At 39.8% G+C, this 14,114-nt stretch overlaps 1 protein-coding gene across 8 annotated transcripts in view; it reads right to left on the bottom strand.

Annotated features, from left to right (window-relative positions):
- The window catches only part of npas2 (neuronal PAS domain protein 2), a 103,985-nt gene that overhangs the window by 6,664 nt on the left and 83,207 nt on the right, over positions 1-14,114 (bottom strand). For 6 of the 8 annotated variants that reach the window (XM_062048019.1, XM_062048018.1, XM_062048023.1 and 3 more), the window contains 15 exons: positions 13,798-13,952; positions 13,598-13,689; positions 12,998-13,087; positions 10,897-11,017; positions 10,107-10,220; positions 9,863-9,981; positions 6,804-6,886; positions 6,603-6,709; positions 6,199-6,346; positions 5,987-6,071; positions 5,786-5,912; positions 2,875-2,972; positions 2,665-2,751; positions 2,199-2,393; positions 1-53 (listed from right to left, as the gene is read on the bottom strand). The exon at positions 1-53 is cut by the window's left edge and continues 142 nt beyond it. In XM_062048019.1, coding sequence (XP_061904003.1) covers positions 1-53; positions 2,199-2,393; positions 2,665-2,751; positions 2,875-2,972; positions 5,786-5,912; positions 5,987-6,071; positions 6,199-6,346; positions 6,603-6,709; positions 6,804-6,886; positions 9,863-9,981; positions 10,107-10,220; positions 10,897-11,017; positions 12,998-13,087; positions 13,598-13,689; positions 13,798-13,952 — 1,674 coding nt within the window. The remainder of the gene's footprint in view (positions 54-2,198; positions 2,394-2,664; positions 2,752-2,874; positions 2,973-5,785; positions 5,913-5,986; positions 6,072-6,198; positions 6,347-6,602; positions 6,710-6,803; positions 6,887-9,862; positions 9,982-10,106; positions 10,221-10,896; positions 11,018-12,997; positions 13,088-13,597; positions 13,690-13,797; positions 13,953-14,114) is intronic. The other 2 variants (XM_062048022.1, XM_062048024.1) reach the window with 2 other exon arrangements.

Genomic DNA, 14,114 nt, shown 5'->3' with positions numbered 1-14,114 from the left:
TGTTGCTGGGGCTGTTGGCCAAATTCATTGTGGACAGGCTGCTGTAGCAACATCTAACAGAAAGAAAACAACCGTCACTCACATGGAATACAAAGTGTGTTTCCTGAGTGCCTTCTGAGTCAAACTAAACGTTTGTGTAACAAACAAGACTGAATGTGGGTCAGTAGGTTTGTATGCTGCCTCTTGGTGGGGCCATTTCCCTGTTCCTGTGGGAGGTTAGGTAATGGGAGCTTACTGCATCACATGTCTAATTAACACAGCTGGCATGTTATTAGGTACACTTGCACAACCTAATGAGACCCATTACTGGAGCTCTATCAAGTATTCTATCTGTACAAAGACAATAATTCTCTATTTAATGCACCTCCCCATGTTGGGGCCACTCGTTACTGTATAATGCCCATTTGCCACAGTTGGAAATGTGAAATGTTGAATACACTCCACATGGGAAGTAAATTGGCAGCAATTTAGAAAGACTGTGTCCTACACAAGTGTAATTTGTTTTTGTCATATGAATGTTGATTTTTTTATTAAACAACAAATTAAAGGTGCTGTTTGCAACTTCCTCACAGTTACATTTTTCAAAGCAAAAAATAACAAGAACACCACCGGCCGGCTTATGTTACCATTAGTGGTTAAACAGAACACATTTGTTTGACAATATTTTCACAATTACAAAGTTAATGTAATACATTTTTTTTACAGGCCCTAAAAATGATTGGTGCTTACGGCAGTCACTCACCCAGTCTCGTCAACATGTACGCGCAGGAAACGCGTGCACTCATACAAAAGCAGTGGAAGAGAAGCAACGAACAATTTGTAGTCATGTTGTTGTTGTGATAGAATATACATTCAGTGACAGCTAATGCTAACTATCCAATTTGCTATTATTAGCTTACAACACTTAAAAGCTAATGCGCGTGCATGTGTTACGTGCATACGTAATTACGTCATTACGTACGAGGAGCACTGAGAGTGTGGGATATACTGTGTAAAATACATAGGAAATCTAGGCATCTGTGTAAACATCGCCAATGATTTTATCAACCCATAAGTCACCTACATTTTAGTTCCCTGCAGTACTGTACTCATGGTCATGGGCCGCACGGTGGATGAGTGTATTGCATGTTGGCCTCACACTCAAGGGATTGAGTCCATTTGTGTGGAGTTTGCATGTTTTCTCTGTGCTTACATGTCAGTGTGCCACCACAACCCAAAAACGTTTTTTTCAGACTTCTAAATGTTGATACAGTGTTAGATACTCGTGTTAAACAATGTCCAATCATACGAGTCATGCATTTTGGCATGAGCTTGCACGCCGTTTTGGACGCCTCTTTTCACAGGGCTTTGAGTCTGGCTACGTTGTGATGTCACAGCCAGGAGGAAGCATTTATTTAGACATTAAAATAAGCTCTCAGTCAGAGGGGGAGATGCTCCTCTCCCTTTGCATCAAGCTATGAGAAAACACCAAAAATGGTAGGATAATTATTTGAATGGTAGGATATTATTTTCATCTAATCTTGGCATGTGTATAATAATACAGATATGTAGTAACATAAATGCTGCCTAAAACAGCTTCTTTTATGCAGGGTCTGAATTGATCGGCGAGTGTGCAGGTGTACCTAATGTTGTGACCGGGTGAATCTACATAACGTTTATGAAGTTCATTTTAGACTGTGTCTGGAAAGAAAAATAGCAGTGACGACTTTAAGATATATTTTTAAACTGTGTACATTTTCAGAAGAAAAATTATGACACTTTTGGAGCGGGTGGGGTGTGGTTTCATTTGCAATCTGGGAACGCCTCCAGAATCAAACATCTTGCAGACAGATTTAAAAAGCGAGTGATAAAAGTGACTGTGGAGCAAAAATGACACCAAAGCATATCCAATGCGTATTATGTGGACCACGAGGAAGTGTTTTAAATGTAGATTAAAATCATCATTGAAGATGTATACTTGTCCATAGGTGTGATTGTGAGTGTGAATGGTTGTATGTCCGGCTCTTGTTGGTGTAACCTGCCTCTCGCCCGCCCTAAATCAGCTGGCATAATAACCATAATGAGGACACAAACGGTCTAGAAGTGGATGGATGTTTGTTTTTAAAAACTCCTGTTCGTGTCCATGGAAAGTTTTCCATCTTTTTTTAGGACGCTGACCTGCTTTCAGGTGTCTAGCTTGTTATTTAGTTAAAAGTTACCTGAAGATTAGCAAGGTGAAGCTTCTCCTTGATGTCGTGGAGCTCCTGCTGCTGCGTCTTAATGTCAGCCTGCAGGATGCGTGTCCGCTCCTCCAATTGTTCCTTCAGCTGGTTCATGACACCAAGCTGAGGCTCCTGCAGCTGGAACACAGATGACGACGGTGACTGCTGCTGCTGCTGCTGCTGCTGCGTTTGCTGTTGCGTGAAAACACACAAAAGTTAATATTAGAAGATACCTTCTTTGCAAAAATGCCTTTCTATACAAAAGATGTAGTGTGGCCGAGACAACATGCCAGAACCAGCATTTAAAGTAGAGGTTATCTAAAAAATGTTGACTTGCAGACTTAAGCCTATAACCTCGAGGCGATGTACGTAGAGGAAACACACACAGAAACAGCCCTAGCACTCGCACAGACAAACAAAAGAAAAGAAGACAAATGACAGGAAGGGAAGTCTAAACACTAACCATCGCTGAGTGCTTGCTGCAGGGAGGGGAAACAGGGAGGCTCATTTGGGGGACCAGGTCAAAGGAATTTTGTCTTTGGGTCAAATTCTACAAGATGAAATGAGAAATGTTTCACAAATAGCCTTTAAAATATTATCTAGTTGTTTCCCCCACTCAGTTATTTTTGTAGTTATCTGCAAAGACACACACACAGGCAATGTATAAACTGACCTTTGAACTCCCAGCTTGTCTGGCCGGCGTTCTCTCGGAGCCGATAGAAGCAGCCTGCCATGACGGCGTGCAGGTCTCTGTGTACGAGTTTGTTGCTGCTGCACAAGAAAGACACATTTCTCTCAAACACACTTTGTATAGTATTTGGAGAAAAAAAAGGGCCACTTTATTATGTACAGTTGTACACCAAGACATTCAATACAGTACAAGAGCTGTATCAATAAGGCTACCTTCACAAAAATAATAAAGCTCAGTTTTAGTCTGACATTGTCAGAGAACTATTTGTTTATTTTAAAATATGCACTTTAAGTGTGCTCATAAATTGCATTGGTCGTAGGAACAAATTTCAACAGTATCGCTTCGTGAATGTTGATATTTTATCAAAAATCCAGATTTTGATTTCTTCTTAGGTCATATTTGATGGTTTATTGTAAGTTGCATACATATTTTGATTGACTGTCCAATGTTTCAAGCAACGCATCGAGAGAATATTGTTATTGATCGTTTTTCTTCCAATCTATCTATCAAGACATAATTGGTTTGAGATAACTCGAAAATATAGTGATGGTATCGTGACTTACACAAATGTGCGTGTTTCACATACATTTATTTACTTGTTTCAACTGCCATGAATAGATTAGGCACACATCTCACCGGGTCTGCAAGAAAATAAGAAGGTCTAGCAGCTGGATCAGTGTTTCCAACTTAACGCCATTGTTGCTATATTTTTATATCGTGAACAAGCGATATAAGCAGCAATTTAGTGACGAGACGGTTGAGGACTTAAAAAAGAGGCTCTCAGAAGTTTGAGCTGTCTGCTGGGATTTAACTGGGTTTGAGTGGCAAATGTGTATTCAACAACATGGCAGTTTGTCTTTTGGGTGGATTTATTAAGCTGTGGCAGCGTCGGAGAAAGACATGTACAGGTTTCACTTTTGCCTTATCTGTGGTGCATTCAAGGACCACAAAACAAAGTGAAATATTCAAGCTTTTTCCAAAGTCCTGTGCCCTTTAAGTGGTTTTCCTACAAATATTTGTTCTACTGACAATCCAATGTTATGATAATACTATTATTGCAGGAAAAACAAACCATATCACAAATATCACCATTGTTACACTTTTTTCAATATATTTATCATCACACAATAGCTGTAGTTTCACACTATTGAAAATGACTGCAATTCCTTTTCTTTTCATCAAGCTCTATTTTGGTTACACTATATCTACAAGAAATGGTCAAAAACGGACAATTTTTATCCTCTTGCTTTATATCCTTTTATCAGATTGTTAGGACCATCCAGTGAGGCTAGTATCAGGGTTTGTCCTTGTAGATATGTCAAACAATAAATAAAAAACCATGCAGCTATGTTGTGAGTCAAGTAGGAGTTAATATCCTGTGTCGGAAAACTGTAGTGTCATTCATTGTACTACGCATTTATCAACTGAAGAGTGAACTGAATTACTTCCTTTCTGCTTCATAACTGTACTGCTGATTCATCGGTTCTTGGATGCTGCCCCATTCCGCCTCGTATGCAAAACCCACAGACAGTTAAATAAATGTTTTCAATGGAGCAACGCCAAGCGGAAGTAATATGTATTATATGAGTAACTTCATTTGCATTTCATGAGCAGTGACTTGTTCACAATTGGGCACACTGATGACGATGAGGCGGGGTTTGTTGGGCGACAATAGGTGGGTGGAGGAGCAGCTGCAGTCTTTGCCAGCTCAGGCTAAAATAAACAAGATTAGCTAAAGTAAGCATTGGAAACATAGAATCATAGATGACCATCCGCGTATGATTAGGTCGGAAATTTACTGAGGAACAGTAAGCTGATGGTTCCACTTAAGGTTTGCTTTCAAAGGGAGAATGGAAGATGAGGGATCAAACCATTCTTAGTTCTGGGACAAGGCTGTGACTCATACAGAAAACGATTCCATCAATTCCTTGAACAAAAATAGCGAGACATATTGTTACAGTATGTTAGCAGATCAGTTCCTGGTTTATGTGGGAACATGTAAGACTTGACTTTATCATTTTTGGTTTGGGGGTGAATGTTTCATTAAGATGCAAAAAAATCTCATCAAAAAGGGAATATATGATATAAACATCCCATCAGTCGCCTTCCCTGGGAGAGCAGACATTGTACAGCAAGTGATTGTTTTATAATCTTCGTAGTTTGTATTTCTTGTCTTTTTCTTTTTTTCTTTGGTCTCTTTAGGTCTCTCGATTTGGGTCTATTGTGGGCGAAGAGTAGATTGAGCTTGTGCCAGCGTCACGTTACAAGCTTTAAGGTTTCTTTTGTGTAGCACTTAGCAATACTGCTACATTATGCTCAGTGTTTCTGGATCTGCTTAGCACTCAGTGTCCAACACTTGTAGCTTAAACTCCTCAAAAATATAAGGTTCTGGATCATCATTTGTCCCAAAGTAGTCATCATTGGCTTTCATGAAGTCTGTTGTGATGTGGCGCCGTAATGCTTAAAATGACCAAAATACCTAAAAATTACAACTTATTATGAATGTACCTGTTACTACATGACATATATACTTAGACCATGTATATTAAACGTTGATTGAGGTTTTTGGATGTATTTTAGAGTGCTTTATAGGCCAAATAGATTGAATCCCCATGACCTTCATTTGAAGCCACCTCTTGCTAGCGCTTATTTCCAATATATAAAAATATATTTAAAAAAATTGACATCTTACATAGGGATTGTGAATGATAGGCAAAATAAAAAAGTGCAGTTCCCCTTCAAAGATAAAAGAAAAAAAGGTTCTTCATTTATCTATCAGAAGCAGGATCCCAGTTTTGAAGCTGGTAACGCATCAGATGCTGCCACCACACAGGAGCAGGCTGTGGGCTCCTGTAGACACAGTATTGAATGAGACGAGCAGAGGATGACTCACATGCAGAGTCTGACAGGGCTGTGTGGGAGGACTTCCGGGAGCTGTGGGAGGATACCGAACGTGCGCCGCTGTTTCTGTCCCGTGGTGGGTCCAATGTGGAGCACATGTCCAAGTACAGTTCCTGGGCCTTAAAATGAACCAAACAAAGGGTGCAAGTCTGTTATTTTCTATAATCCAACCGGGAAAATTGTGGACTTTTACCTTCACAGAAGAGGGAGCAATCTCAGGTGGAGACAACTCTTCAAGGCCAAACGCTCGCCTCCTTTCAGCTCGCACTTCAGCATAACTGAGTTCCAAGAAGAGTGTTAGTCATGGTGCTCCTCCAGGACGAGACACGTCTCATAGGCTTCTTCAATCCCAGGAGGCCGAGGAAGTGTACACATTATTTTTGGAAGAGAACAAAATGAGCTCACCTGACAACAGTGTGAGTACACACGATGAACTCTGGTTTGGAGTTCCACTGGTGATACGTGATGTAGTAGTGCGTCCGCAACCAAATCCACTGCTGACCCTTTGTCAGAAAGCGATAGTAGCAGGATTTACCTTTTCCAAACTGCATCACTAAGGAGAAACAAAAAACACACTCATGGGCTTCAAAATGTCAACGTGTAAGTCACCAAATTATTTTGTTCATCTTGCCTAGTTAGGGACTGTAATCAACACAGCTGTTTTCTGCCGGTTAAAAGCTGTCGATCATTTTTCAATAAATTGCCCAACCCTAGTTCAGGTTCACTAACTACAGAATTGCTCTGCTCCCGGACTACAACATAATGCACCCTTTAATTTTTATAAGAAAGAACCTGACTGAGTTACTTACGTTGTTTATGACATTGCGCTATAAGCTCCAAGTCATCCACGTGATAGTAATCATAGCCAGACGTTCCAAGAACCTCAAAGGGTAAATATCCTATGATTGGAGAAGCTCTGAAAGAAAAACACAATGAGTAGTTAAGTGTTTAGTGTGTAGAAACCCAGAGTGATGAATGATTATTGAAGTCGATGACATGATTTACTGTACCTGTGATCTAGAAACAGGAACTTCCATTCGAGGCTGTGCCGCGATGTGAATTCATCACAAGGATCATCCGCGTTACACAAATCCTGAACGCAGGATAAGGAAGGGTTTTTTTTTTTTAGCAATGTTTACTCAAACAATGCATCTTATTGACATTTTTCCAAATTTTGTTGTCAGTAGATGAAATGACATGTATTTTTCTAAAATGTTTAAATCAATCATCCATTTCCGAACACATTCCTAGTATGATGTTAATTTATTATTTTATTAAACCTTTTAATTTAAAAAAAAAATTGTATCCTGATTAAAAGTAGCTCCACCCACTCGGCTGATGACTTTATGCAATTCTTTACTAAGAAAATTAAACTCATTAAAAAGGAGAATAAAGATAACGCGTCCCAGCTCCATTTGGGTTCTATTAACGCAGATAATAATGTACGTACGACGGATATTGCTCTCTTTTTGAAGAAATAACATTAAAGGGACTCGTAACTCTTAAATGGGACAAAACCAACAACATGTTTACTTGACCCACTTCCTGGCAAAATTATCAAGGAGCTGTTTGTAATATTAGGACCATCAGTGCTAAATATTATTAAATTATCACTTTCCTCTGGTACTGTTCCCTTAGCATTCAAAACAATGGTTATTCATCCTCTACTCAAAAGACCTAACCTCGATCCTGACCTCATGGTAAACTACCTGCCGGTGTCCCACCTTCCCTTTATCTCGAAAGTCCTCGAAAAAAGTGTTGCACAGTAGCTAAATGAACACTTAGCGTCTAACAATCTCTGTGAAACTTTTCAGTCCAGATTCAGGGCAAATCACTCTACGGAGACAGCCCTCACAAAAATGACCAATGATCTATTGGCGGTACAGCTCGGTTGGTAGAGCAGCCGTGCCATCAACTTGAGGGTTCCAGGTTTGATCCCCGCTTCCATCATCCTAGTCACTGCCGTTGTGTCCTTGGGCAAGACACTTTACCCACCTGCTCTCAGTGCCACCCACACTGGTTTAAATGTAACTTAGATATTGGGTTTTCACTATGTAAAAGCGCTTTGAGTCACTGGAGAAAAGCGCTATATAAATATAATTCACTTCACTTATTGCTAACTATGGATGCTGATCCGTCATCAGTGTTGCTGCTACTTGATCTCAGCACTGCTTTCGATACTTTCGAGCATAACATTCTATTAGCATGTGTAAAGTCACGTATTGCTATGTCAGACTTGGTCTTTTCTTGGTTTAACTCCTATCTTACTGACAGGATGCAGTGTGTCTCCCATAACAATGTGACCTCGGAGTATGTTAAGATAACATGCGGAGTTCCACAGGGTTCAACTTTTGGCCCTGCACTCTGCAGCAACTACATGCTGCCGCTAGGTGACATCATACGCAAATACAGTGTTAGCTTTCACTGTTATGCTGATGACACCCAACTCTACATGCCCCTAAAACTGACCAACACACCAGATTGTAGTCATCTGGAGGCGTGTCTAAATGAAATCAAACAATAGATGTCCAGCAACTTTTTGCATCTTAACACTAAGAAAACGGAAATGTTGGTTATCGGTCCTGCTAGACACCGGCACCTGTTTAATAATACCACCTTAACATTTGACAACAAAACTATTGTACAAAACGACTCGGTAAAGAATCTCGGTTTTATCTTCGACTCAACTCTCTTGTTTGAGTCACACATTAAGAGAGTTAGTAAAATATGGCTAAAATTCCTCCCATATTGTCCACCACCAACGCTGAGATCATTATTTATGCATACGTTGCGTCTCATCTCGATTACTATAACATATTATTTTCGGGTCTCCCTATGTCTAGTATTAAAAGATTACAGTTGGTACAAAATGCGGCTGCTGGACTTTTGACAAGGACAAGAAAGTTTGATCTTATTACGCCTATACTGGCTCACCTGCACTGGCTTCCTGTGCACTTAAGATGCGACTTTAAGGTTTTACTGCTTACGTATAAAATACTAAACGGTCTAGCTCCATCCTATCTTGCTGATTGTATTGTACCATATGTCCCGGCCAGAAATTTGCGTTCAAAGAACTCTTATTAGGCTTATTAGTGATTCCAAGAGCCCAAAAAAGTCTGCGGGCTTTAGAGCGTTGTCTATTAAGGCTCCAGTACTCTGGAATGCCCTCCCGGTAACAGTTAGAGATGCTACCTCAGTAAAAGCATTTAAGTCCCATCTTAAAACTCATTTGTATACTCTATCCTTTAAATAGACCCCCCTTTTAGGCCAGTTGATCTGCTGTCTCTCTTTTCTGTTCTGCCCCCCTCTCCTGCGTGAAGAGGTTATCATGTGGCCACGGCCCAGTTTCCACAGAGGAGGCGCTAGTTTTTCCAAGTCGGGACCCGGGACTCTGTGTATCAATTGGTGACGTTTCTGCGCTGCTGACTTATCTACATACAAGAGGATCCCCTGCTGGCCTCACTATGGACTGGACTCTCACGTTATTAACCGTATCCATTCTGCATCCATTGCACCAATCACCCAAGGGGGGGTCCCCACATCTGCTGTCCCTTCCAAGGTTTCTCATTGTGCCCATTGGGTTGAGTTTTTTGTTGCCCAGTTGTGGGATCAAAGCCGAGGATGTCGTTGTGGTTTGTGCAGCCCTTTGAGGCATTTGTGATTAAGGGCTGTATAAATTAACTTGATGGATTGATGGTGTGCTTCAAATTATCAAAATACATGAATATTAAATGTTATTATAAATGTGCCCGTTACTACATTACAACAATGGAGGTGTTTGGATGTTTTTTTAGGGGCTTTATAGGAAGAATTGTAAGCAGACTTTATATTGCATTTATTTAATATTTAGAATGCATTAAAAAAAACATCCAACCGTCGTCATGTCTTTCATAATGATTGTGAACAATAGGCAAAATTCCCAAAAAAGTGTGGTGTGGTGTGTTCAAACAAGCCTCGGGAAGAGTAAACTGACCTATTTGTTACAGATCAACCACTGCAGGTTTCATTCCTTCAGTTAATTGTGACACAGGTGTATGCAGAACAGCAAGTAAGATGCAGCAGGTCTCACCTTGACAAACTGCGGGGTGACTAATCGAACAGTAGCAATGAGGCAGACCTGCTCCTCCAGCGATGATTGCAGGCTTCTTGGTAACGTCAATTCAACCCCATTACAAGAGGATGTAGGCACTGGGAGACACATTAAAAAAGAACCGTCATTTTAAGTAGTAATGCATCCAACGTTACAGAAAATAACTCCATCCACTGCTTAAAATTGACCCTTAGTATCTGAAATATGAAATAAGCGTGCTTACCATTGTTATGAAATTTGAAATCTCCAACAAACTTGACATACTCGTACACAGGCGGCTCCTTTGGATCAATGTTCCCTCTGGCTAGGTGACAGCAAAATTCTACATGTGCATCACCTAAAAAGAAAACATGTTTTATTGAATTCAGAAAATCTTGGGGCCGCATGATCACAACAATCAGCTGTGTAATATTTCTAAATAAGAATTTCTACTTCCTAATTACACTGAGAAGACGCTGATCTATGATTCGCTTCAGTCACAATGCAGTCCCTCTGACCGCCGCATGATTTCCATGCAAATGTACTTTACAACTGAAGAGTAGGCGGGTTGAAACAAGCCAATGATATTTCAGTGTGGAAAGACCACAGCAATTTGCACAGCATTTAAAACACCTCTTGATGTGTGTTGGGCCTTCAACACGTGGTTCTGTAACTGTTTTCAAGTTTAGCTACTCCCATCTCTCTTCCTGTGAAAAGCCCAATAGTAATGGAGGATTAAGGTCACAGCCTTAAACCTTGGATAGTTCATTGCCAGGGGGATTATTGTGTTAACATAACAGTGATTAAAAGTCTAAAACTGTGATACTAAGCATGTGACTATTATTAGCTAATAGGACTAATTATAGACGGTCAAATTAGAAATCCAATTAACTAAAAACTAATTGGACAATGGCCGTCTTTAAATATAGCCGACCTGAAATGATCTCTGGTGATATTTTCAGCTTTTTGTGATGAAACTGAATAGGGGATCTTGTTTGTCTTGTGGTGAGACAAAGTGCAAAGAGGTGACTCACTGGCCAAGAAGTCAGCAGCAATGGGGTCAGTCATCAGCATATGGGATGATAGCAGCTTGTACACCTCCCCGTGTTCCCGCTCCGGGAGGAAATTTAAGATATTTTGGTCCACCATATCTGACTGGTGCAAAAGAATACAAATACAGTATATTTTTTTAATTAAGGTAAATAATCAAACAAAAACAAGGATGTAAGTACTTGCCAGACCTTCACTTTTGTACACTGTAAGTGAAACCTGCCCTTTTGGGGTAAGATAAGGCAACTCACTGACTTGGTCATTTAGGGGTACCCGGTACATTATTTCTATTTAAAAGTGTTGAGGCACAAACAGGCAACAAGTGAGGGCCTGGGAAAGTATCTTCAGAGAGAACTCTTACACAGAAAGTGATGCCCTATTGAGGAAGAATATGAAATTCACCAATGTACTGTATGTATGTTCGTACACAGCAAAAATCTCACGTAGTGTCATTGTTGGAGAGCAACTGCACTTTTTTGGGAATTTTGCCTATCATTATGAAAGACATGACAATGGATGGATTTTTTTTTAATGCATTCTAAAAAATCAATAAACGTAAATAAGCGGAGCCAATGAGAGCTCCGCTATTCCGCCCAAAAAATCCAATAAATAACCATTCAAAAAGCGCCAACAATACTCCATTTACATTTTGTGACTTGAATATTAACCAAGTATTAGTGATATTTTTGTTAAAAGTGCTAACGCAGACAACCTATTTATAGTGGCGCCGTGATCACTTCCCTGTCTTCCTATGCTTACATAATCAAGTGGTCTGCTACGTCCTTGCTCCCTAGAAGTTTATTGTAGATCATAAATCATGCATCTCACCTGGACAGTAGATAGTTGAGGAGGTAATCTGACAAGTTGGAACATGTTGACAGCTATTTAAGACCTGGAACTGGCGAGGAAGACACGAAAAGCGCTTGTCCCTCCGCCCCCCACCCAGTTTCTTCACGAGGATTATGAGACATTCTTCATCTAAATGGGAGTCTATGAACATCCTAGCAGTCTGCATCATAATGACAACAGACCTTGTACAGTAAGTGATGTTTTATTATGTTTGTAGGCTCTCATAAAGTCTGCAGTGAGCAGAAATCTGTGATAAAAAGCAAACTTTTTTTTTTTTAAATTAATGCGCCGCGTATGCTTAAAATGATCAAAATATTAAATGTTATTATAGATGTGCCTGTTACTACATTACATATATACTTACATGTATATAAAACCCTGATGGACGTGCTTGGATGTTTTTTTCGGGACTATAAGCAAAACTGAATGGCTCCCAATCGCTCAATTGTAAGCGGACTTTTGATCTGATTTATTTAATATTTAGAATGCTTAAAAAATAAATAAATTGTCGTCTTGTCTTTCATAATGATTGTAAACGATAGTCAAAATTTTTAAGAAAAGTGCAGTTCCCCTTTGGGAAAGTATCGCCCCATTTTCTTTGGGTCGATACTTTGGTATATTATAGGATAGGAATACTATTATATCGTCATCATTATTACATTATCACATAAATATGTTTCTTTTTTCTAAAGAGAATTCCTCATACTTTTGTCCTTAAGTCTTTTCCTCCAAAATTGTAGGCGTTAACTCATTAGCATAACGCCAACAAAATCCTTCACATTAAATCTAAACCACAAAAGATTTTTGACAGTAAAAATATCGATCTAACCACTGTAGTATCGACCATACAGTATCTTAATGCAGTTAGCTTATTATCCTACGGTGTGTAGTGTAGCATGTTTAGCTATTCCTCACCTCCAGGGATGATACTTGTAAGAAACATAGTTTATTTGCCACCGTGGCGGCAAAGATTTCTGACTTAGAAGTGGCTTTGCACTGTGTAGGGACATCTCATTACCCACAAGCTCACTAGCAAGAATGCTACAGTGCTTGAGAACTGTCAAATGTGTGTGACACAGCAAGGCTGTGACATCAAAATGCACTATCACAATGTAGTCATAGTATTAAAAGCTCTATTGTCAGCCAAGTTTATATTGTATATGGCTAAACGCTATAATCATGACATTAAATTAAAGACATTTAATTCATCTTCAGAATTAACGCATTTACACTTACCGGCAAATGTCCAATAAGGGAAGACACACTGTCCGACACGTATATGATGTTTCCATCCGTAGTTAATGCTACCAAGAAGCCATCTAGCGCCTGTACAAAGAGAGTAAACGCAGTTTGGTGAGGGATTTATTGTGAGCAGCACTGCATATTATTCATTATCCTGCAGATGAAAAGTTGGCAAGTTGTTCCTAAGCCAGGGCTAGTCAACTGCCGGCAAATAAAATATACCGGTAATAAAAACACACTTGAGCGCTCATGTTGTAAAGAGGAACTTGGACTGATGTAAACACAGTAGCAGATCCTTGCATTGACATATTAACCTCCTAAAAATCATCATCCACTGCAGTGGACACTTTGATTAACAGGTCTTTTTTTTTCTGAAATGTGTAACTCCGACCAAATAGTAGACCATGAATATATGTCCACTACAGTGTATGCTGGTTCCTTGAAATAAGAATAATAGTGAAGAGTGAAGTCCGGCAACCTGCAATGTGGCCCACAGGACAGGGCTATTTGACTGAATTGTTCTAAGTGTTGCCCAGTTTTTCATATTGAAATCATCAGTCTGAGAGGACGTGGGTCCATCTAGTGTGTATTTACCTCTAGCATGAGCTGCGTGAACTCCTCGTTGCTGAGGAATGAAGGCTTCCAGTCTTGTCTGACATCACACGTTTCATTCTGTGCACTGATATCTACGCGGTTGAATACAAACGATGAGTGAATCATACTAAATCCTGTGAGGTGTGTTCCCTAACAACAGTAAATAAGAGATAAACGAAGAGTTGTTTGTTTTGTCATACCTTTTTGTTTCTGCAAGAAGTCAATGGTTCTTTGTAGTATGGTGGACTTGTCCATCTTGCGAGGATGGCCTTGGCCCTGCAGCATGGTGCATAGCTCCTTGATGAGCACATTGAACTGGTCTCTTCTCTTCTTTTCTGATTTGTTTCGGGATGCCCTTTAGCAAAAAAGACAGGCAGAGGTCAGTTTTCAGAAGGCAAGAACAACATTGACTGACTTTTAAAGAAGCACATATTCAGTGTCAAGTGTACCTGCTCCAGTAAACATGCATTAAAAAAAAATTAATGATTTGCAAAAAGACTTAAAATTTTGGTGCAGT

Source organism: Entelurus aequoreus, linkage group LG05 (genome assembly GCF_033978785.1).
Source record: "Entelurus aequoreus isolate RoL-2023_Sb linkage group LG05, RoL_Eaeq_v1.1, whole genome shotgun sequence".
Taxonomy (NCBI): Eukaryota; Metazoa; Chordata; class Actinopteri; order Syngnathiformes; family Syngnathidae; genus Entelurus; species Entelurus aequoreus.
Note: the sequence above shows the minus strand (reverse complement) of the source record. Positions and strands in the feature narration are given on the sequence as shown.